At 52.4% G+C, this 24,219-nt stretch overlaps 1 protein-coding gene across 1 annotated transcript in view; it reads right to left on the bottom strand.

Moving 5' to 3' along the window:
- Positions 1-4,422: 4,422 nt before the first annotated feature.
- The window catches only part of DNAH2 (dynein axonemal heavy chain 2), a 96,184-nt gene continuing 76,387 nt past the window's right edge, over positions 4,423-24,219 (bottom strand). The window contains exons 65-87 of the mRNA XM_082371452.1: positions 18,754-18,918; positions 17,933-18,058; positions 17,646-17,794; positions 17,506-17,572; positions 17,222-17,372; positions 16,821-16,969; positions 16,501-16,634; positions 16,205-16,349; positions 15,924-16,123; positions 14,331-14,457; positions 12,645-12,831; positions 12,287-12,435; positions 11,977-12,160; positions 11,551-11,741; positions 7,354-7,545; positions 6,999-7,183; positions 6,573-6,801; positions 6,337-6,488; positions 6,100-6,214; positions 5,432-5,608; positions 5,260-5,334; positions 4,936-5,086; positions 4,423-4,790 (exon numbers count right to left, since the gene is read on the bottom strand). Of these exons, the coding sequence (XP_082227578.1) occupies positions 4,636-4,790; positions 4,936-5,086; positions 5,260-5,334; positions 5,432-5,608; positions 6,100-6,214; positions 6,337-6,488; positions 6,573-6,801; positions 6,999-7,183; positions 7,354-7,545; positions 11,551-11,741; positions 11,977-12,160; positions 12,287-12,435; positions 12,645-12,831; positions 14,331-14,457; positions 15,924-16,123; positions 16,205-16,349; positions 16,501-16,634; positions 16,821-16,969; positions 17,222-17,372; positions 17,506-17,572; positions 17,646-17,794; positions 17,933-18,058; positions 18,754-18,918 (3,555 nt within the window). The 3' untranslated portion in view covers positions 4,423-4,635. The remainder of the gene's footprint in view (positions 4,791-4,935; positions 5,087-5,259; positions 5,335-5,431; positions 5,609-6,099; positions 6,215-6,336; positions 6,489-6,572; positions 6,802-6,998; positions 7,184-7,353; positions 7,546-11,550; positions 11,742-11,976; positions 12,161-12,286; positions 12,436-12,644; positions 12,832-14,330; positions 14,458-15,923; positions 16,124-16,204; positions 16,350-16,500; positions 16,635-16,820; positions 16,970-17,221; positions 17,373-17,505; positions 17,573-17,645; positions 17,795-17,932; positions 18,059-18,753; positions 18,919-24,219) is intronic.

Below are 24,219 nucleotides of genomic sequence, written 5' to 3'. Positions count from 1 at the left end.
AAACTGTGGAGTCCCTCTGTAAAACTGAAAGGCTCCAAAGAGCATGGGAGGGGACTGGGGTCTTGCTCAAAAATCAAGAACCACAATACAATTATTTTATTTTCACAGCCAGAGGAATAGTCTTAGCTGTTTCTTCTGCAAGAAGGGGGAAAAAATAATCGCAAAGAAAGCAATACAAATCTGACTAAAGCCCTCATCAAATAAAGTGCACAACGCAGTGGAAGCTAATCCCTAGCCCCCCACCCCACCCCCCAGACCTACCAAATTAGCACAAACTCTCCACTCCTCCCTGGAGAACTCCTAAGGTCTTGGCCAGTTTGAAGCAGGCCTACCAACCATAATAATAAAAATAATAACAGCATTTAACAATAATAAGCATTTCATAACAAGCGTTCATTCAGTGTTCATTCTGTGCCAGGCACTGTGCTAAGTGCTTTGCATAAATTATCTCATTTTTTTCCCTATCAACTGCCTAGAAGGTAGGTATTAATATTTCAATTTTCCAGATTAAGAATATGAGGCACGGGGAGGTTGTGACCTTTCCAAGTCTCTACAGCCACTAAGTGGCAGAGCTGGGAATGGAATCTAGGTCTGATCTGACAGCCCAAGCCCTAAGGTACATAAAAAGAGAAACCAATTTTTTCCAATACCATAACCAACCCCAGGACTTAATAGAGAAGGGCAGCCATAGCTATCAACTGAGTCCCCTTCCTTCAAGAGACAGAGATCCACCCACCTACACAGAATAAAGGCCCTGACTTTTCAGTCTAACACAGTTTCTTGACACTTTTCCTCACTGTTGGGGCTGGGGGTAGGGTGCCATTGATTAAGGTCAGGGCTGAGCTGGTATCCAGCAGTATACCACACAGCTCTTCTCCTGGGAGGTAGCTATCCGGCAACCACACCCACTTCAACTCAATACGGGGGCGGGGGCGGGGGCAATGAGACACTTGGCAATGCAGCAGGTGGGAAAGTAAAAAGACTGCTGGGAGACTCTTTCCAGGAGGGACGGGGGGCTTGCAGGAAAAGCTCTTCCGTGCCAGTCTAGGGAAAAGTGACCCAGGCTTCGCTTCGCCCAGCAAAGGGGCAAAGTCCACCACACCACGCCCGTGCCCCTCCCCCTCACAAGACTCCAGGCCAGGGTTTCCCACCTGCAGGACGCTAAGGCCAAGGGAAGGGAGAGGGAAAAAAGATGGCACGGGGTTGTAACTGGACTCGGGGCGGGGGGGTGTGGTGGGGGGAGGGGGCCGGAATGGAAAGGGCACGTGCACTGGTGACATCATCCCAGGCCACCTTTAACACAGACCTTTGACCCCGAGGGGCGGAGAGGAGCCTCAGGCTAAGCTTCCTGGGAAATAGCCTTAGGAATTCTGGGAACCCAAAAAGGAGAGGAAGGAACCCAGGCGTCCCGCCCTTATCTTCTGCCCCCAACGCGGCTCCAATCCCATGAACTCGAGCCTCTCGGCTCCTCCTCTCCGCCTCCAGCCCTGACCTCCCAACCCACATTTCTGACGGAGTCCCGACACGCCTCTCAGAGATACTGTGCCTTCTCTCTCCTGGGCGAGATCTCGGGTGGGGGGCGGGAGGTGGGGGGCGGGGGCACCAGGTCCCGCGGGGCTCCGTCTCCCATCAGCGGGATCCCCCGTGCCCCAGCCGGCCGCCAGCCGGAATCTGTCTGGGTCCCAACTCTCCTGCCCCTCCCCGCGCTGTTCCAGGGCGGAGTCTGTGGAGTTGAAATCAGGACACGGCAAGAGGAAGAGTTATATAACTGGGAGAAGCCGAGAAGGACGAGTGAAGACCGGGATAGGCAGCCCGAAAGGAGCCGAGGGAGGTGCAAAGAGCACCAGGGCGAGGGGGGAAGAAACGTTAGGGATGAGAAAGATTTTGGTGCACATCAAAGGGGAGGAATTCACGCGAAGACGGGTTGTGATGGTCCGGGAAGAGTCACCTGGCCCGTCCGGGGCTTCCCTGCAGCGCCCTCCCCAGCCACCAAGAGCAGCTGAGCCCGAGCGAGTGAAGCCTCGGGAAGGGGTGCTGATACCCGTTCCGTTCGTCTTGGAGAGGCAACCTTAGCCAGAGCCCGGGAAGGCAGCGGCGGAGCATATGGGGCCGGAAACCACAGCTCCGCCCAGCCCACCTGGGAGAGTGGGGCGCCAGCTGGGGGTTGGTGGGGAACAGGTAGCTGGCTCCTCCCACGCCAGGCTGGGCAGTAACGGCTTGAGACCCAGAGAAAGGCTAGCGGACCCAGACGTCTGGGTCCCCCCGGGGCTGAGGAGTGAGTGCAGCCCGGTACTAGTTTGCGAACAGAGTCTCCAGATGGGGGTAACTGGGGGAAGCGGCGAGCGCTGACTCGCCGCGCAGGCGCGGGGGGCGGGGGGTTACTCGGGCTCGTGCGGCGCGGGGAGGGGGAGTGGGCGCGAGCGTGTGGGAGTGCACGTGCGGGTCCCGGGCAGCTACCCCCTCCCAGCCTCCACCTCTTCCCCTCCCCTTTCCCTCTTCCTGTCGCTCTACGATGCCTCCTCCACATTGGCTGCCAAGGCCCTGATGTCAGAGGCAGCCGCTGGAGCGGATTGGGCGGACGCGAGAGTTAGGGAATCCGGCTCCTGAGTCTAGCTCTCCAGTTACTCTGGCAACAGGGCAAGCAACCCCCGGGAGGGAAGGAGAGCTGAGCTCAGCGCCGCGCCTGGGTCCCGCCTCCCTCCGGACCAACGCCGAGTCCGTTTCTGTGGCAGCGCAGCTCGCTCGCTGCTCCCCTGCTTCCTCCTAGGGATCTCCCTGTCTCGAGAACCAGGCGACCTGCCCTCGACCTTCGCCGCAGTCTCCCAGCCCCCCACTCTGCCAACTCCCATCCTAAATCAGCCACAAGCCACGGCAGACAGGAAGCGAATCTGCGTTGCTTAGCAACCTGCCCGCGTGCCCCCTCCCCACTATTTACCCCAGCTCCGGGAGGCGGAGTCCCTACCCCCTCCCCCGCCCATGCCCTTTGCCCTCCCGACCACAATTTCCTGTGAGGGGGACCGAGATGACAGGAAGTCAAACAAGCACCTCAGCCCACCTTTCCCTCTGGCCGGGGCGGGGGGCTTCGGCTGCTTTCACGGCCACATCCCCCACCCCAAGCCCCTGAGTCGCGCTGTGCGTCTCGCTCTCGCCATCTCGCGGCTACGTCGCGAAGGTTCAGCGGAGAAGGGCCCGAGAAGGGCGAGAAGCTAGGAACGGGAGGTGTCAGAGTGGGGGCAGGACCGGGGATGAGGAGACTATCGGGGTGAGGCCGAGTGCAGGGAGGTGACGTGCGGTGGACGGGATGGGGGCGAAGGCTACCGCTGGGAAGCTGTCGGGGCTCCCAGTGTGAGGGTCAGAGCTGAGGCTACATACCTCACCCGTGGGAAGAACCAGAGAGAGACTTGGCGCGGCCCGGGACCTGAGACACATCCCTGACTACACCCGCCCTCAAGAGGCCATCGCACTGACCTAACTGCAAACCCTGATCTTTGGTCCTGCCCTTCAGTTAGGGACCGCCGCGCCCCGCCCCCGCCCTAGGGTCGGGAAGGGGAATCCCAGCCCAAGAGGAACAGGGAGTCAGTCCTTTCGGGCCCCTGTCGACATCCGGAACCCAGGACATCTGCCGCCCAGCTCTTCCCTCACCCCCGCCCTGCTCTTTTCTAGGGGACCCAGATGCCTACGCCCAGTCTTCTTCCCAGTGCCTTCCTTTCCAGAGACCCGAACGTCCATCCCCAGCTCTACCCTTCTTGCGACTCAGCAGTCCCGCCCCACTGCGCGGAGATGGTTTCCCTTTCCAGACGCCTTCGCGGCTCCCCGTTACCTGGTTCTGGGGTGTCCCAGGTGTTCAGGTTCCCCAAGGTCACCCAGGGGGTCGAGCGGCCCCCCCCTCTCCCAGGCCGGGGCTGGGGGGGCCGCTCCGCCCCGTGGCGCAGTTGGATTTTCCAACACAAACACCGCCCCCCTACCCTCCGCGCCCCAGCCCCGCCCCCTTCTCATGGTCCCGCCCCTCCCCGCGCCTAAGTCCCTCTCTCAGGCTCCGCCCCGCTTTCTGCCGGTCCCGCTCGCCTCAGCACAGGTGCCGAATAGGATGCCGAATGCGGGGTACAGGGTTCAGGGTGCAAGGTACGGGGGTCCAGCACAGATCCCTGCCTGACAAACCCCTATTCCGTTTGGATCACGCGCCCTTCCAAAGTAAGCCCCGCCCCACTCGCTCAAGTCCTGCCCAGAGATTTAGCCACATCTTCTTTAGGCCCCACGGCCCTGCCCATTCGTTCAAGGCCACGCCTCCCCTCCCTCTCAAGACCTCCCACTTCCCTTGCTCCTTTCCCGGTCCAGTAGCTACTCATAGGAGCTCTCATCCTCCGTAAGGCCTGGGCTTCCTCCTTCCCCAAACCCCCAGCATCCCATTGAGAGACTTAAGGCTTGTGGTTGTGGGTGTTTTAATGCACTGAGCTCCAATACAATTCTCCCACCTTTATGGCTAGCACAACCGGGTACTACCAGGGCCCCCTCAGACGACAAATTCAACCAAGGTCAAGGCCAGAGTGAGGTCCAGCGTCTGTCCGAGGTGCATTATCAGCCTTGGCTTTTAGAGTCCTCGACCCTCCCTCAAGCGGTGAAGAAGGGGAGGTCCTCTCAGTTATCCAGGCTCATTAGTAGAGCAGTGCCCCTCTTGATCCAATGATCAGATGTCATGGTCCCAGAGCGGAGGTCGATGCCAATGACAAAGGATGCGCGGTCTGAGCTGCCTGCCCGGTTGGGATAGTAATAGCAGGGACAGGAGTACATGCCTTCGGGGAAGGAGAGGAGAAAGAGTCAGACCCTGAAGCCTCTGGCAGAGCAGGGCAGGAGCAAGTGTGGGGGAGGGGTGGAGCAGAGACTGGGTTAGGATCCAAACTAGGGATGGAGCAGGCAAGCTTGAGGGAACTGTCCCACCCTTGGCACTCTTCTTGCGGCTCTCTGTAGGCCGGAAGTGGATGGTGGGCATGAGGCAGACAAGCTGCATGGGCTCTGCCTCCACCAAGCAGGAGTTCTTCCGGTCCCAGCCAGCACCCTCCAGGTATAGGCCCCGAACCCAGACACCATCCTGGGGAGACATGGGGGCAGGTTGGGGGGAAATCTAGACCCTCAGTTGCCAGCACCCCTGTCCTGCCACCTCTCCTCCCCTCTCAACCAATTGTTTCCCACCTTTGCTCCCAGCACCCTCCTCCTCCACCAGAACCCCCTCTGCTCGGAACCCCGAGCACATCTGGCTCCCACCTTGGGTGGATACACTAGGTTGCTGTCGTCCACAGTGGAAACAATAAACTCCCAAGAGAGGCTGTCCACTGAAATCTGGGGATTGAAGGTGAGAATAAGGGAGGACCCCCAAAGAGGAGAGCAGATACATATCCTCAGCAACCGTCCCCATCACACTTTCCACATTGCTCACATTGTTTTGGCGAGCTGAAGACTGCAGGACAGCAGTGAGGAAGCCAGTGGGAAAGGTGAAGCCAGACAGCCAGAAGATCACAGGAGGCCGTGTGCGGCTGGCCCACAGCTCAAACTGTTCCACCCGCATGGCCAAGTCCCGGGTCCATGAAGCCAATGGCTTTTGTGAGGGATATGCCTGGAGGAGGAGAAGGCAGTGTGTGTTTATTCATTCACTTATTCATGCATTCAAATCCTTGTTTCAACACTTGGAGCAGCTATAAGAAGAATATATGCTGTCAGCCCCTGTTCCCCAATCATAGTTCGGCACAGCTCTCCAAAAGCCAACTCCCAGGAAAGAAGCATAAAATGACAACTATTAACAATAGCACCAGTAATATTAACCAGTTACCATTAATGAAGCACCTTCTAGCATTGTGCACAGTACTGGGAATCCTTGAAACATCCTTGGAGAGGCTAGGAACTTACCCTGAGTAAGCTTCTAACTAAATAACTTTTCAAAGTCAGTCAGTAAAGGGCAGAGTCAGATTTCCACCTTGAACTTGTCTGGCCCCAAAGCCCAGGCTCACTGCTTTTTGCTACATGCTTCCTTAAAACCAGGAGGTCACCGGCCCAGGGGTGAAAGGAGAGTTCATTGTTGGATTAGGATCAACAGTAATGTAATCTTGCCTTTCCCCAGAGCGGAGGGACATGGGCATCAAAGATGCAATTGAAAATCTCTTCCAGGCTTGTAGACATGACGATGAGGCCCTGGATGCCTTTTTCTAGGTCTGTCAGTGAGAACCTGAACAGGGTAAGGTGGAGGGTTAGGGATGGGATGGGCCTGGGAGAGCCATCACAGGCAGGGAGTGAAGGCCTTTCCTCGTGCTCCCTCACCACGTTCCACAGAACCGCCCTCCATCTTACAGGATGGTCTCCATAAGCTTGTTGTATCTCTGAATCTCCTGAAGAAGCACCACATTGAGTGGGGAGGGGTCCATAGCCAGCAGTTTTCGGGTCCCTTCATAGTCGATCATTTCAGGGATCTTCTGTTTCACATCAGCAGCCAACTCAAGGACCTGCCGAGGCAGGAGCTCTGAGCTCTGAGTGCAGACCCCTCTTCCTCATTGCTTTCCCTCCCCCAGGTGTCTGTCTGTCCTTACCTTCTCTTCCCGGCTCTGGTCTCCGGCCCTGGTGGGTGTAATCTGGGGTTGCAGGGAAAGCAGAGTCTCAAAGAGAGCTCGTGCCTCAGTGATCTGGGAGGCCGCATCTGCATTAGGGTGCTGGCCAAAGGTCTCGGGGGGGTCCATGCTGGGCAACATGCTAATGTACTCCTTGTATGAGGCCAGGCTCCCATCCTTGGGGATGAAATAGGTCTCCAATACTGACAACCTGGGGAGCCACCGCATAATTATCCCTGTGTCGTGGGGACTCTGGGGCTCCCATGCCAGGCCAAGACCCCATTCCTCCAACTCCTGGCTCTTGCTCCACCCCCCGCCCCACAGTCCCACAAAGCCTGCCTTCTCCCAATCTCACATTCTCTCCTCACGCACTTCCCCTGCCCCCAGCCCATTCAGCGCCCCTCTCACCTGTAGGAGGGGGTGGATAGAGCCTGCTCACAGAAGTAGTCGTTGATGTAGGTGGTGAGCAAGCGCCGGTCCCAGTCATCCGTGACGTGTCCGCCATAGTTGACACCAGCGATGAGGTACTTGAGCGCATCCCAGGGCGTCTCCTCATACTCGTCCAGGTAGAGGCTCAGCAAGTTCTCTGACACCTGTGTGCGGTCCCAGCCCGAGCCCCCAGCCCCACGCACAGTTATGGCAGGAACCCTTCCAGGGTCGCTTTAACACAGGCTTCCTGTCAGTGGCTATTCCTGCAGGACAGCCATGGGGCAGGAAGTGTAAGGAGACAGGGCTGGGATGAGGGACCCTGGTTAGCACAAACCTCAAAGTCGGAGTCATTGAAGCCACAGATGATGTTCCAGCCGAGCTGCAGGAACTTTCTGCGTTCAAGTAACACAGAGTGGAAGAAGCACAGTGCAAACAGCAGCTTCTTATACTTGGAGGGTTTGGAGCAGCGGGAAAACTGTGGTTCTGTCATCAGTTGGTAAAGACGGGTCATGTTGGCCTTTAGGCCCTGGGGACAATGAAGTACAGAGGTGGGATGACATGCATCTTGCTTGGCCCTGCCACTAGCACCGTCGTGTACAGTTGTGGAGGTTGCCCATTGCACAAGGGCACTGGCTGAAGGGATGAGTGGAGGCTGAAATCCAGCCCTTGAGCTGCATGCCAGGGTGTGCGCTCATTCACGGGGCTGCGTGCCTTTCCCTGATTCACACACGGACACTGGATGGGCTAGTGGCAGCCCTGTCTTCTTGTCTCCGCACCCCCCCCCCCCGCCTTTTGATCCCCTCAACCACGATGTTCTCAATGGTGGGTAGGCCGACTCAATTTGGGAGTGCCAGAAAATATGCACAGAAACATAAACGTGCACTACTGATGAAGAAAAATGTACACAACTATGGGCAAAGGGTCAATAGATAGTGTCTCATCAAGGAGGAATGTTCTATGTGATTGGATTTATCCGGCTTCATGAACAGGTTGGGATTTGGCCTAAGTCTTACAAATGGGAAGGATGTGACGAGGCTGAGAGGAGGGCCTTAGTTTCCCAGAGATGGGAAGAATTGAAGAAATAAAGGCACAAAGGGGAGATAAAGTGAGAAGAGAAGTCTAACTGAAATCAAGTGCAAGTGCTCAGGTGGGGAAAGAATGGCCATGAGCAGATGGAGTGCAATAAGAAGGGCAGTTGGAGCCGTTTGGACCTGATTCACCAGGTATCCTGGAGCCATTTCTGTCTTAAGTAGGACAGTGATACGTTGAAAGAGTATTTTAAGAAGACTCGTATACGATGGACAGAATGGAGCAGGGAGAAAACAGAAGTAAGAACATTGGATAGACCAATAACAAAAAGAAAATATAATTTTTAAAAATACCATTTATAACATCATCAAATTATGTAAAATACCGTGAAACCACCGAGTCCTAACCGCTGGACCACCGGGGAATTCCCTTTACACATCTTTATAGAGAAACTTACAAAACTTTATTGAAATAAAGAACAGGGACTTCCCTGGTGGCGCAGTGGTTTAGAATCTGCCTGCCAACGCAGGGGACACAGGTTCAGTCCCCGGTCCGGGAAGATCCCACATGCTGCGGAGCAACTAAGCCAGCGCGCCACAACTACTGAAGCCCGCGTGCTGCAACTGCTGAAGCCCGTGCGCGTAGAGCCTGTGCTCCACAACAAGAGAAGCCACTGCAATGAGAAGCCCGCGCACCACAAGGAAGAGTAGCCCCCGCTCGCCGCAACTAGAGAAAGCCCGTGCGCAGCAACAAAGACCCGACACAGCCAAAAAAAAAAAAAAAAAAAAAAAAAGAATAAATGGAGAGACCTACTATACTCATGGATTGGGAGGCTCAATATCCTAAAGACGATGATTTCCCCCAAATTGATCAATAGAATTTTTCTGGTGAAAACCTGACAAGCTAGTTCCAAAATTTATGTTGGAGAATAAAAGGTCAGGAATATCCTGGAGAAGGACATTGGTGAGGGGACTTGCCTTCCCAGCTATCAAGAATTATTATAGGGCTATATAGTAATTAAGACAGTGTACATTGACCCCAGGATAAACAAGTTGACCAGTGAACTGAATAAAGGGCCCAGAAACCCATCTGTATATATATGACATGATTGGGACATTTAACAAAATTGGAGTATATAATACATTTAGATTAAAAGAGTGTATCAATTTATTGAAGTTGGCAACTGTGCTTGCAATTATATAAGAAAACATTCTTATTCTTAGGACTGAGCCCTTTACACTGAAATACACTGAAGTATGTAGCAGTAAAGGGCCAGGATACATGCAATGCGCTCTCAAATGTTTCAGAAGAAGTGTGAGTGAGAAGAGAGAGAAAACCAGACAGAGATCAAACGGTAAGGCAAGTGGGACAAAATGTTAACAACAGATGAATTTGGGTAACATACATGTGAGGGTTCTTTGTACTATTATTCTTACAACTTTTCTGTAAGTTTAAAATTATTTCCAAATAAAATATTTTAAAAATATTGGCCTCTTTGTCAGCTTCCAAAAGAAATCTGGTTGCACCAACTATACCCTGAACGTCCTACTTTCTCTGAAGGTTTGGTGGGTCGCAGGAAGGTTCTGCGTCACCAGCAAGCAGCATTTCACAGGAGGCTCTCCTGGGTTGAGCTAGAACAGGGCCCTCTCCTCTGGTGACCCAACCACGGCAGAGCCATCCTCTCTGATTCCTCTCTCCTCCTGGGTTTTGCTCCAATTCATCATTGCCTCCACGCTCACTGCTTATCATGCCGACCTAAACAGCACCTACCTCAGGGCCAACACATCTCTACCCATCACAGAGGGTGGGGCTCAGCCAACAGAGGGCCCACGGGCTACCAAGGCACACACCTCTCTTAGAAGGCAATAAGAAAGGCTCTTAAAAAATGAACTAAAAAAAAAAAATTCTGTTTCTTTGGCAACACATTTCTGGACTGTTTTGACATTTTTAAATGGGGGTACAGAATGCTTTTGTTGGCAGAAAAGAATATAAATAAAAATCAACTTTAAACATATATTTTTAAAAATTAGTGGCACCATTAACAAAAATGGGATGAGGAGGTAATCTACGCGGAGGATGACTTGTTTTGAGAGCGTGGGATTTATGGTGCTGGTGTGCCAAAAAGAAATGCTTCGTAACCAGATGGAATTCAGACCCGGCACTGAGTTTGATACTGGAGCCAGAGATGGGGATTGGGGTTGAAATCAGGAAGAGGACAATTTCTCCATCAACTTGTGAAAGGAGGAAATGTAGAATGAGGAAAGGACAGGAGGAGAAAGAAACACAGAAGTAATAAATAATGTGGCAAGAAACAGAGGGGGGGACCAGAAGTGTGTGTCAGGGAAACCAGGGAGAGGGACAGTCAACTGTGCCAGCTGCCTCCAGGTGGTCAAAAAGGATTTAATGATGAAAGACATCCACACACCTGTGCATTCAAACGGTCCTCATTTATTGAGCGCCTACTACATGCGCGTCCCTGTGTTAGTCATAGGATGAGCAAAACGGTGAGGGGAGAAAAAAGACATGGCCTCTGCCCTCTTCTTGGAGCTTACAGTCTAGAGAAGAAGTCAGGCATCAACCAGAATCACACTAATACGTGTAAAATTCCCCACAGCAGGAAGACCAGAGGGAGTGGTGAAGGTTTTAGGAGTGTTACCTAGACATGGAGGTCAGAGTCTTTCTGAGAAAGTGCTGGTGGGGCTGAGACCTGAAGGGGCAAAGGAGGGGACGGGGAGGAAAGCAGGGAGGGCAGCACATGCAAAAGCCCCAAGCAGGAGAATACAGGGTCTATCAAGGAAGAACAATAAAGCAATTTAAAAATCAACGGTGTAGGTAGAGCAAAGAAAGTGAAGGGGAGAGCGGTGACCGACAAAGCTGGGGAGGTGCCCGCTGGGGCACACAGGCCATGTGACTAGGGTTTTGATCTTGATTAAAAGCAATGAAAAGCTACTAAAATAGATTTAAGTAGGAGGTAAGTGGGTAGGATGCAGCAACATCATCAGATTTTAAATCTGCAATTCACTGATTGCATTCAACGGTGACCTTGTAATATTGGAGATAAAATTTTCAATAGAGTTGGAGGGTAGGAAGGAGAAAGGCCGGGAAGTGACATCTGGGAAAGAATGTAAGGAAATGTCGGGAGGAGGAAGGGTCTGAAGGGTCCAAGCGCTAGTTATACACACTTTCTTTGCCTCCTTTTCCTACCTGTAAAATGGGGGTGATAGTACTTACCTGATAGGTGTGTGTGTGTGTTAAATGGATTAATAAATGTAAAGCATTTAGAACAATGCCTGGCATATAATAACACTCAAGAGATGTTAGCTATTACTATTATGTTCTAAGAGTTTGGCACACAGAAGAGAGAAAGGAGGTGGAATTTTTTAGAGGACAGTAGAATCAAAAAAAGCCGTGTTGCTGTTAAGGTTAAACTCTCTCTCTGAGGCCTGGAAGAGGAAAGGTAGGCCAGATGGCACGGTCGCTGCTGGCTGTCAGTTGCCCATACCTTTGGCGGCTCTGTGGTCATCTTGATGCTGGCCTGCAAGATCGAGATAGGGAAGTCTGGGTGGGGGCTGGAGCTGAGCCAGAGGCGGAAGGAAGGGTGGGGATCCTCCACCTGCAGCTGTTCCACCAGTTTGTCCAGGTGAGGCATCCATGACAGCGACAGGTGGCAGTTGGCCAGAAACACCCAATGTCCTGCAAGGAGATGCTGGATGTGGTGGCAACCATTCCCTATGCCCCACCTGTCCCCCCACTTTCCACCTGAGTGTGTGTGGTGGTTGGGACAGATGGGGTCCAAATGCTCAGGTGCCACCCTGGGGCCTTCTGGAGAAGTGGGAGCTGCAGTTACAGCAGGGCGAAGGAGGTGGCAGGTGGTGGGTAGTCGGGCCAGGGACACAGATGGGGGCAGAAGAACAGGGCGGACACTGACCCTGAACCACACCCTCTCGGAGAAGCCGAGCCGCGATGGGGGCCTGGCCCTGGCCCAGAGACAGGGCATGGAAGCGCTGGGCCATGCCTGTGTGCTCTGCCAGCTGGAGCAGGGCACTGGTGGGGTCCACGCCGGGGGACAGGATAAATATGAGTGGGGTCCGCGGGGCTGAGTCTTCCATCACCTGCCGGCAGCACAGGGCGTGGGCTCAGGCAGAAGGCCGGGTGAGGCAGTGGGACAGAGACTGAGGAAATGCGGGCGGCCGACTGGGACAGGGAGAGGGAGGCGGGGAGGAAACCAAGCCACTGACCAACTTCATGTTTAGCACAGGCGGCTCAATGAAGCGGGAGCCAAGGTTGGAGACGATGAAGGAGGTTACGCAGAACGCCACGCGGTCCTGGCGCAGGGAGCGAACGATCAGCATCCGCTGCATTTCATTGCAGGCGTTCTCCCACTCACCTGGGGGTGAGGTGAGTAATCGCAGGGAGAGTGAGTCGGGAAGAGCAGGGGATGTAAACAAAGGGGCACCTGCAGGAACGCTGGGTCAGAAGGCAGGTGCGCTGAGGGAACTTGGGAGAGAGAGGGGAGGAATCAGAGAGGGAAGAGCGGGCACGCGGCTGAACGAGGGCGGGAGAGAGGCAGGAGAGGGAGGCCTGGCGCCCAGGCACCTGGCAACATAGCCTTCTCCGGGGTGGCATTGGTGTACCACAGGTGCCAGTCACGAGGATACTGTTCAAAGGAGTTCATGAGCCCGTGGAAGTTGGTCAGTTTGTCCAACTCTGTGATGTTATCCCAGTAGGCGTCTGCGAGCCAGCTGGTACAGGGGTTATCCATTTGGCCCTCGCGATCCAGGACCTGGGGGGGGAGGGTGGCGAGGAGAAAACGATTGACCAGGAACACCCCAAAAGAAGAATTATCTCTCTTTTCAAGGTGGAAAAGCCATGATGAGTATTTCATGAAACAAAATGAAGAAATAAATACAGGAATCTGAGGTGAATCGGAATTCACCTTTATTGGGGAAATAAGTGGGGTGGCGGGGGCGGTGGGGGGGCTAGGTCTCTTGAGACGCTGTGCGGAGATGGCACAGTCCGAAGTTAGGAAGAGGGCGCCCTCTGGTGGTTGCCTGGCAATAATGCCTCCTACCCGAATGATTTCAATTGCAGCCTCACCCTTCACAGAAGCACAAACTAACTGTTCACTCACTCATTTACCCTTTTTAACAAATATTTGTTGTTCACCAACTATGTGTTTTAAGCACCTGGGACACACCACTGAACAAAACAGACAAACACCCCTGCGCTTGAGGAGATTATTTTCCAACATGAGACAGCGGATACTGAACCAAAAACATAACAAGTAAATTATCTAGTACGATAAAGGTGGCAGTGCCACGGAAAAAGAGAATAGGTTGAGGAGGATAAGGCAGATTGGAAGTGCTGGGGGTAGTCTGAAATACTAAATAAGAGAGTCAAGGAAATCTCAGTGAGGTGAGATTTAAATCAAGACTTGAAGGAGGGGAGGGGGAACAATTTTCTGGCAGAAGGGACAGCCAGTGCAAAGGCCCTGGGGTGGGATATGTCTGCGACGGGAGGAGGCCCGTGCAGCTGGAGTGGACGGAGTGTGGAGCTGGGCAGCGGGGGATGACATCAGTGATGGGGCATCCATTTTCAAAGAATCTCTCTGGTCGCTGTGTTGAGAGACTAGGGATGGCAGAGGCTCTTGCTAAAATCCAGATGAGAGGTGAAGTGAAGGTGGCAAAAGGAACGAAACTGTTGTCCAAGGAGGGTGTGCTGACGGATCAGGGAACCGTGGTATGGTTGGCAGCTTTAAGGGCCCACCTGAGGTGTACAGTCATGGATTTAAAGTGAGTCCAGTTGGTGTGGGCATGTTTTTCTCCAGCCAAGCTCAGCTGCATGGGCCACACTGGGACAGAGGGGAAGGAGAGCTGGATCTTACCAGAGCGGTAGCTTCAGCGAGCAAATGCCACACCGTGCCGGGGGTGAGGGGGGGTGGTGTGCAAAGGGGCTGAGGCTGTTTACAAGGGAGAAAGTGTAATGGTGGCCACGAAATTAGGCTGGGGAAGGAGTGGCCTGAGAAGCAGTGAAAGAGTGGCCAGCTCATACCAATCAGCTGGTCGCAGGTAAGGGGCCCAAAGCCCCGCCTGTAACTCGGGCAAGGAGGCACAAGGCAAGTCACCCCCCGCGGCCCCCCCAGGAGTTTGTCAGGCGCCTGCTCCTGCCAGCGTTCCTCCGCGCACGCGCACTCGCTGGAGCCTCGGGCCTTACCCTCTGGGTCTGGAGTCCATCCCCAGCCTCGTCCGCCCCACCCTCCGATGTGCCCTCTGCTCCACTCACCACGCCCCCGCGCAGAAAGAAGTTGTATTCATCCATGTTGAGTTTGCCGGAAGTCTCCAGGATCTTGGCACACATCTGAAAGCTGAACAGCAGCTTGTGGCGCTCGAAAAGGGTGCGGCAGGTGTACCTGGGAGGGGACAGGGGATGGGGGTGCGGGAGGCAGGGTACTCAGCATGAATGCCTCCTGAGAGAAGAGCAGACCATCACAGAGCCCTACACAGAAGGAGGGTCTTACTCAGCTTCGAATCCAAACCTCCTGTAAACAGCCAAGCACTCGGGGCACTAGAGAGAGGACGTGGTTTCCCCAGAGTTTCCTCAACAACGACTGGACCCCTGCTACGTGCCAGGTACTCTGCCAGGTCCTGAAGACACAAAGATGAACAAGCGCAGTCTTTGTGCTGGAGGAAGTCAGGTAGAGTGGGGAGGACAGGCGAGAGGCCATCGGCTACCATAGGACGTGATGAGTCCTATACAAGGGTGGCAGCCCCCGCCCTGCCTGGAGCAGAGCTGCCGGAGGTATAGCCGAGTTACCGAGTGATGCGGCAGAGCGGAGAGGGGAGGACGCCAGGGAGAGCTCAGAGCACAAGCAAAGCAGGCAGTGGGGGCGGGAAAACCATGGCGTGCAGGGGGGTCAGCGGTGCTCAGGCATCCAGCGTAAGGAGGGGAAAGGTGAGGCTGGGAGGCAGGTGGTGGCCAAGGCACGGAGGACTTTGTGGCCACTGGACACGAAACAACCACCAAAGAGTGTAAGCCGGGAGTGGCATGGCCAGATTTCTGTGTTTGAAAGGCTCACGCTGGCGCCTGCAGGAGGACAGATTAGAGAGGGACAGACTCGGAGGCAGAAGGACCTGTTGGGAGTCCGTTGGGGAATTCAGAAAGATCACGGCGGCCTCCACTGAAGTGCAGTCATGGCACTGGGGAGACCCGGGTGGGGTGGGGGAACAGTTTGCAGAAAGAATCATGAGCAAAACATGGTGACGGATCTGAGGGGTGAGGGACAGCGAAGAGTCAGGAACACCTCCTGGCTTCTGGCTTGGGTGCCTGGGAGGTGGGTGTTGGTGCCACTCAGGGGTGTGGCCCCGAAGAAAGAGGGAAGATAACGAGTTTGATGTGAAACAAGCTGAACTTGAAGGGTCTGTGGGACGTCCAGGCAGAGGGGTCAGGAACCTCGCTACTCGAAGTGCGAGCCACAGACCAAGGGCAGCAGCTTCACCTGGCGCTTGTTAGAGATGCAGGCTCCCAGGCCCCAGCCCAGACCTACTGAATCTGAGTCTGCATTCTAACACGATTCCCAGTGCGTCGTGGGCACGTGAACCGTTTGAGAAGTGCTGGTATAGGAGACGGTCCTACACACAAGGCTAATGCTCAAGGGAGACCTGAAGAGAAGATACACTGAAACAGGGACTAGTCAGCCCGTGGATGATGGTTAGACCCCGACCGTGGACGCCACCCAGGGCAAGTGTATGGAGAGAGGAGCAGGGGGACAGGAGCGGTGGCATGGGGCAGCACGAAGGCACAAGTAGCAAGAGGGGTCGGCGGAGAGCCACCGGGCCTCCCGCCGAGCTCGCGCGGCGCGCGGGGAGGCGCGCAGACCTGTAGACGGCGTAGGTGTGGTACTCGTTCAGGTAGTCGATGCGGTCCTCCAGCTTGTTGCTGCGATGGCTCTTGTCGATGCTGAGGATAAAGAGGCTGATGTAGGCGTCCAGCGAGAACTGGTACATGGGGTCGATGCGGCCCATGTCGTTGAGCACGAAGAACAGCACCGAGGCCCGCTGGGCGCACGGGCGGTAAGCCTGCGGAGGGGGCGGAGTCAGGGCCGGAGGGGCCGGGGCTCGGGCAAGGAGGGGGCCGGGCCGGAGGGCGCAGGGGCTCACCTCTCGGGCCAGGTCGATGTTGATCTCCGTGGTTTCGCTGGTCTCCAGCTGCTCTGTCACCTCCGTGGCGGTTATCTTGGAGGTCTGCAGGGTGTTCACCAGCTGCACGTCGTCTAGCAGGGAGCCTGTGGCCTCGTTCAGCAGCCTGGAGGGAAGCCAAGAGGCACGTGGATGGAGAGGCTTTAGGGGTACTGGGCTGGGGTGGGGGGGTGGGGAGGCCCCCCCATCAGCCCCCCGGGGCTGTAGTCAGGCCTGCGAGACCGGCGGGCCGGGGGTCGGGGGAGGCAAGGTCTCACCGAAGGATCTCGTCCTCCAGCTCCTTGAGCTTCCTCTTGCCAGCGGCGATATTGATGACCAGCGAGTCCTTCTGCTCCTCCAGCTCCGGCCGCTCCTTCCGGACCACGATGCCCAGCAGTTGGGCCTCCAGGCCCTGGGATCGCCAGGACTCGTGGTGAGAATCCCACTGCGGTGACCTTTACCCGTTTCATCCCTTTACCCCTCTCAAGCCCCGCATCTGCAGCTGCCCGACACAATCTTAGCCTTTTCTCAGTCCTGCCGGACTCTACAGCCCTTCCGGGTGCACCCTAGTTCAGTCTAGGCATCAGCTCCCACCCACCTGTTCTTTGACAGCAAAGTTGACAATGGTGGTCTTGGCTGAGGTCTCTGGGCTGTAGTGGGGGTTGGAGAGCTTGGTGGTGATGTAGAATCGGAAACTGGTATTGTATTCCACCTCCTGATCGCCGATGCGCATCAGCAGCCGACCACCTGCACCCGCAGGAGGGTCAAAGGCAAGGACCCCACGTGACCAGGTGTGGGCTGACCCATTGTTCCCCAACTGGAATCCAGTAGCAGTGACTCAGCCTGCCCTAATGGCCCCAGCCCAGGGCTGTCTGAATACAAGGACAGGTAAGTAGAGGACAGAGCCAAAGACCCAGTCCTTTCTTCCCCTGTGTCTGACTTGGCTGGGCTCTAGGATTTGTCCTCCAGCCCAATCCCACAATAAGCCTGGGCCCTCACCAGTTCGAGCTACAGATTTGTTGAGCACAGGGTTGAGTGTGGGGTCCAGATACTCCTGCACGTTCTGGAGCAGTACTGGGTGTCCAAACTGGATGGCCTTTTCTAGGACTCGAAGGTAATCGCTCATCTGCAGATCGATGATCTGTAGGCCCTAGAGAGCAAGGGAAAAGACGCAAGAAATGCTGCAGGATACAAGGGGGGTAATGGCCTAAGGGAAGGACCTCAGGAAGAGTTAGGCTTGGGAAGAGAATCTAAGGGGACAAGTCAGTCCCCCAGCCTTATACCTGACTTCCTTCCATGTTCTTGATCCATTTCAGGGCCTGGGCCTGAGGATCAATCATCAGTGCCCACCTGAAGGAGGAAGCGTGAGTCAGAAGACAGGCTCTGCCCTTACTCGGCCTCGTGCTCCCAGCAGCATCCTTACCTGTTGCCACGAGTGACGATGATGCCATTCTCAGTGGAGAAGGCATCCGAGGGCAACCCTTGGATGTTCCAGTCCCGAACTTTGGTAGGATTGGACAGGAATTTATCAAAGGTGAAGTGGGGTGAGCAAGGAACTTGCAGCTCCGAGATCTGGGTGAGAAGAGCCCCAAGCTTCAGCCTGGAGATCTGAGCCCAGCACCCCTGCCCCTTCCTGACATCTCTGTTACTCCCAAAGGCCACAATCTCAGAGCCCATGAGCTCACTCGTCACGCCTAAGCCCTGCCTCACCTTCCTGATCCAGATTTGGTTGACGATCTCATCCCGGTAGTTGGTCAGGAAGGGTCCCATGTAGGACAGGAAGGCAGCTGCCAGGAGACAGTCTCCCACCAGGTAGCCCAGATCCCCCTCCAGGCCCTGGAGGACAGCAGGGGAGGTGTAAGGCTGCCTGGGCCCCCAGCCTGGAGATACCTGGACTGCTGTGAAGGCACTCTCCTCTGGACACTATCCAGATCAGAGAGAGTCTTTGCCTCTCCTAGACCTTGCACGCTGAGAACTCTAACCTACTCTCACAACTTTTGAGTTCCCCGTCCTTTTTTCCCTTTTCTTCATATTTGGGCCATGCCGTGCGGCTTACAGGAATCTCAGTTCCCCAACCAGGGATCGAAGCCGGGCCATGGCAGTGATAGTGCCGAATCCTAACCACTAGGCCACCAGGGAACTCCCTTGAGTTCCCCATCTTTAACAGCAATGTTTATTTCTTATGATAAGGCCTAACCCTCTTGTGAAGCCAGGAGCTCACCGAGGGTAGAGACGACATGCCCCAGGTTGGCTTCAATCAGGCCAGTGGGCTATGTCAAGGGTCCTCGTGTGTGCTTTCCAGCCCTACCTAAACCCAGAAGCAGATCCCCCATGGTACAAAAAGTCTCTGCTTCTACTATTCTCACCAAATGTGAGGAGGTGGAGGGGAAGAACTCCCATGCCCCATTCTTGGATGTCCCTACACCCAAGTATCCCCATTCCCCCCGCCTGTCCCTCAACCTAAACGGGACGGGAGCTCTTGGCACTGGTGGGCAGGGAAGAAGGACAGCCAGGTGGTGCAATGATCTCACCTTCACCGTCTCCTCCCATCGGGCCTTCTCGCCAGCCAACCCAGACACCAGCATCCCGGCTCGTTCCAGCTTCACCTCCATCTCCTCGGACTTCTTGCGAAGCTCCTCCTTCTGTGCCAGCTTCTCATCGTACTGTTTCTTCAGCATCTCCAGTTTCTCAGCCACCTGGGAGGGATCAGAGTACAGGGATCAAACACGGGGCTTGAGGCCAGATTTTTCTGGCTTCAGATCACCAGTCTGCCGGGTTGTGGGAAAATGATCTCTTTGAGCCTGTTTCCTCACGTGCAAAATAAGAACAATCAACACCTGCCCTACAGGGTTGTTGTGAGGAGAAAAACAAGATCAAATATTTGTGATAAGTTGCGTTTTCTTTCCCATCCCTCCACCACCCTTTCCTTGAGCCTGGAAACTACTTGGTAACGGACTCAAGGCTGAGTAGGAGACAGACCTCTCGTAGCATAGTGATAAAGCACACAGGATGTGTTGGCAAGAGAGGACCAGATAGCACAGAAATAACCGCCACTCCGTGCCAGAGGCCACACTTAAGGTGAGACCTTGAGAGAGGAAGAAGGAGTTAGAATGAAGCCAGGAGCTGCTGGAGGGAGGAAGAGGGAGTCCATTCAGGAAAAAGGCCCAGGTCCGAGGTCCCACCGAAGATGGGACCTGGGAAGAGCCTTACCTCTTGGAGAAGCCTCCCTCACCTCGACTCATTGGAGGTTGGAATATACCACTCAAATCATTTTTTTTTCTTCTTGGCCGTGCCGTGCAGCTTGTGGTATCTTAGTTCCCGGACCAGGGATTGAACCCGTGCCCTCGGCAGTGAAAACACAGAGTCCTAACCACTGGACTGCCAGGGAACTCGTTATCACTCAAATCTGAAGTCAAGAACTGACTGTGTGGTGATTGTTTTGTAATGTTTAGAAATATCGAATCGCCATGCTGTGCACCTGCAACTAACATAGTGTTGTAGGTCAATTATACTTCAAACAAACAAACTTATAAAAAAGAAATCAGATTTGTGATTACCAAAGGCAAAGATAGGGGGTGGGGGAGGGGAATCGGATGAAGGCAGTCAAAAGGTACACACTTCCCGTTATAAACTAAATAAGTATTAGGGATGTAATGAACATGATTAATATAATTACACTACTGTATGTTGTATATGAAAGTTGTTAAGAGAGCAAATCCTGAGTTCTCATCACAAGGAAAAAGTTTTTCTTCTTTTTCTTTTCTTTTGCCTCTCTATGAAATGACAGATGTTCACTAAACTTATTGTGATCATCATTTCATGATGTATGTAAGTTAAATCAATGTGCTGTACACCTTAAACTTATACAGTGCTGTCTGTCAATTATATCTCAATAAAACTGAAAGGGAAAAAAAAAGAACTGAGTCTTTTCCAGGACCCGGTATGTGTGCCTGACTGGCGAACAGTAATTGTGTCTGTGAACACACCGTGTCACCTGTTCTCTTCATGAAGAGGAACGGGGAGCTGGCCTTACACCAAGTGCCTGCCACACAGTGTGCACACGATAAACATTAGTTCTCTTTCCTGCTGCATCCCCACTGGGAGAGGCAGTCTGCAGCAGTGCAAAGAGTGCTCAGATCCTTGCCCCACTTTACTGAGTGATGGCTGTAAGGATAAACGTGGGTTGTAGCACAACGCCTACTGTGTAGTAAGCAGGCAGGACCTGGGCTCAGCTATTGAGGTGGACCTCCGAGAACTTGGGAATGGGAAAGGTAGCTCTCCAAGGAATATTTTTTAAGGCAAAGTGGAGATTCAAAATGTCACCCTTGAGTGACAGGACGGCTTATAGGTCAAGCCTTGGTAGGAATCTGTTGGAAGGCATTAGCATCTAAAGAAAGAAGGTGTCACTCAGTGATCAGCTGGGCCACTTGGAGGCTGGGGACCTACAGGGAAATGTAGGTCCCCTTGCACACGCGTGTTGGGTTATCTGGCAGGCTCTACCGCGTGACCCCTGTCATCAGGTTCACGCGACCCCCTCCATGCGCTGAGGCCATGCTCATCAGCAACACTCTGATTATAATTCGGCTTCCCATGGAGACTGGTCTCTGGGGGGGCAGCCGGCCCACATGACGGATCTATATTTCATTATTTATTTTGTGTGTGGTGTTGTCTTCACTGTTTTTATTTTTCATGCAAGAAATGCATGCACAAGGTTAAAAACCTAAATAATATAATAAAAGGGGTTATAATGAAAAGCAACAGTCCTCTAGCCCACTTTTCCTACCCAGTCCCATCCTTCAGTAGCAAATTATTTTTTAACCATTCCTCTTTTTATTTCTTCTGGTATTTACTTCCATATCTCTGACTATTACGCTTATGCCGCTACTATACACATATATATACATACACACAGTTTTTAAATTTTTGCAGTTTTAATCTTTTTTTAATTAAAAATTATTATGAAACATTTCAAACCTAGAAAAAAGACTAATATAAGCAATACCTATAAACCCATCACCTAGATTTAACAGTTGTTAACATTTTGCTATATTTATTCCATCAACTTGTTTTTTGCCAAAGTATCTTAAAGTAAATTGCAAACTCATGACATTTCAACCTTAAATACCTCATAAGGCATCTCTTTTTTTAAAAAGGACATAATCATAACATCATTATCACACCTAACATCATCTTTATCTTTTTTGAAAATAACTTTTCCCATTTATGTCTTTTTTTTTATACTATTGAAATTTTATTTATTTTTTTTCAAGAAACAGGATTTTATAACAATTTCTTTTGCTGTGTAATACAGTTTTTATATTGTATGATGTTTTCTTCTTTTTTTTAAACATCTTTATTGAGGTATAATTTTGAATAGTGAATATGTTTCACATGAATCAACATTCTGAAGCAACGAAAACGTATACAGTGAAGGGTCCATCTTCCTCCTACTCCTGACCCCAGCCCCCAGCCCCCAGCCCCAGCCTGAGAGAGAACCACTATCGCCAGTTTCTTTTCTTTTCTTTTCTTTTTTAATTTATTTTTGGCTGCTCTGGGTCTTCGTTGCTGCACGGGAGCTTTCTCTAGTTGCGGGGAGCGGGGGCTGCTCTTCTTTGCGGTGCCCTATCACCAGTTTCTAGCGTAGGTTTCCAGACAGAGTCCATCAACAGTAAAGAAAATGTAAGCACCGTGAGGGCAGCAGCATGTTCACCACTGACTCCTTAGACCTAGGGTAGTGCCCAGCACTCAATAAATATTTCTTGAATGGATGATTTTTTTTCAAAAAGATAAACGGTAACATTCAATAGCACTGTTCTGTACTTTACTATTTTTTCTATATAAATTTATTTGTTTATTTTTGGCTGCGTTGGGTCTTCGTTGCGGTGTGCGGGCTTCTCATTGAGGTGGCTTCTCTTATTGTGGAGCACAGGCTCTAGGTGCGCGGGCTTTGGTAGTTGTGGCTCGCGGGCTCAGTAGTTGTGGCTCGCGGGCCTAGTTGCTCCGCGGCATGGGGGGTCTTCCCAGACCAGGGCTCAAACCCGTGTTTCCTGCATTGGCAGGCAGATACTTAACCACTGTGCCACCAGGGAAGTCCCTGTACTTTACTATTTTTTACTTGTCTCCAAATCAGTTCTTGTCAAGCTGCCTCATCCTTTTTAACAGCTGCAAATAATTTTGTGTATGGTGGAACCATAATTTATAGAACAAGTCTCCTGCTGATGGACGTTTGCGTCTTCCCAACATTTTCTATTATAATGATGCTGTAATGAATCTCCTCCGTGTACTTGCATAAGCACATCTTGACGCTGCTATTTCTTTTCTATTTTAATTGTTTACTTTGTGAATAAGTAACTTAAAAATTCAAGAGGCATAAATAAGAGCATGAAAAATCTTCCTCCCAGCCCTGTTCTCTATCTACCCAGCTTCCTTCTCGAGGTAGCCAATGTGACCTGTTTCTTGAATATTCTTCCAGTGCATCCTCTACGGATACAACAAGTATATTCTATACAGCTGTTTCCTGGTTTATCAACGTTAGACTATTTCTATGGACTCTATGCTGTGATAGATGAAGATCTGATTCCTTTATACCTCCATACCACCAACCCTTTCTCTCTACTCCTAATAGTTTTCTCTCTCCTACTGGCTACCTTTATAATGTTAAATAACACGGTTTTTGTTTCTTTGTTTTCTACAGCTCCTCCAAGCATGTGGACTCTTAATTCCCCGACCAGGGATCTAACCTGTGCCCCCTGCAGTGGAAGCGCAGGGTCCTAACCACTGGACCTCCAGGGAAGTCCAAACATGTTAAAACTGAGTTCTATTTTATCTACTGCAAAAGCATTGCCCTGTCTTTCCCTCAGCCCCCAGTGGACCTGTGTCCACTTCCCAACTTTTTAGGCTGTATGTCCTATTTTTATATCGTCGAGGTTGACAACATTCCCATTCAGAGGCCACCCTCGGTCTTCTGTGCTCTGTCTCTAGATTGATTATAAAGGTCAAATGCCAGTAAACAGTGTCGATGTCATTGTGACCCGGGTTGGTGCCCAGTGTGAACCAGGTGGCTGGCTGTGAGCTCGCGGCTGAGACACATTCTGACAGGTCACTGTGTGCCGAGCTGGTTGTTAAATACTTCTTGTATTATCCCTGATTATGTGTGTTCTCTTTCAGAAATTCTTATGGGTTGGATCGTGTCTCTTATCTCTCTCTCACGTTGTCTGTTTCTGGTTTGGGGTTTTATATTATAGTCCATGACGTTGTCCTCCTACCCTTCCACCCAATGTCATACTTTGATCATTTAAAAATTTCCCAGAATTCTTTCTTTTTCTCTGTTTGGACTTTCATCATCCTATTTTTGTTCTGTGGATGTCATTTCTTCCTTAATCACTCTGTCTGATGATACCAATTAGACTAGGTCTGCTTTTCCAAGTTTTCTCTGTAACCTGAATTTTCTCTGGGTTTATTTTTTCCTCTGGGATCGTGTCTTATTACGGTTTTTTGTTTTAGTCATTCCCTTGTGCGTTGGAAGACCTCCTCCAGGACTTTTTCTCACCCCTTCTCCAGGGGAGGTGGTGACTGATCTGACTGGTAAAATTGGGAAGAATAAACTGGGACTGCTCGACTGAGCTCAGGCCCTTTCCTTTTAGGGGTGAGCACAAGTCCCACTCTGGCCCCCCAGAAATGCCCAAGACCAGGTAACTCTGTCTGAAGATGGGGTCCCTACTAGGGGGGCCGCTTGTTCACAGACGTCAGCCACATCCTCCAACTTAGCCTTTAAAGGTGATATTTTGGCCAAATGCCTTTTGTATTATTTCTCAATTTGCTTAGAACTTGGGTATAGAAGAAGGCTGCTAGTTCTCAGATCCGTTCAAGAGTATACGTATTTGCAGACCAGAAAACACACCACAAAGTTTTTGGCGGGGCTGGGGGTTTCCTGCGCAGACAGCAGGGTGTGGACAGGTGTTTCGACCTAGGTGACCTGCAGAGGCTGGTATTAAGCC

This window comes from Balaenoptera borealis, assembly GCF_965194805.1.
Source record: "Balaenoptera borealis genome assembly, chromosome: 20".
Classification (NCBI taxonomy): Eukaryota; Metazoa; Chordata; class Mammalia; order Artiodactyla; family Balaenopteridae; genus Balaenoptera; species Balaenoptera borealis.
Note: the sequence above shows the minus strand (reverse complement) of the source record. Positions and strands in the feature narration are given on the sequence as shown.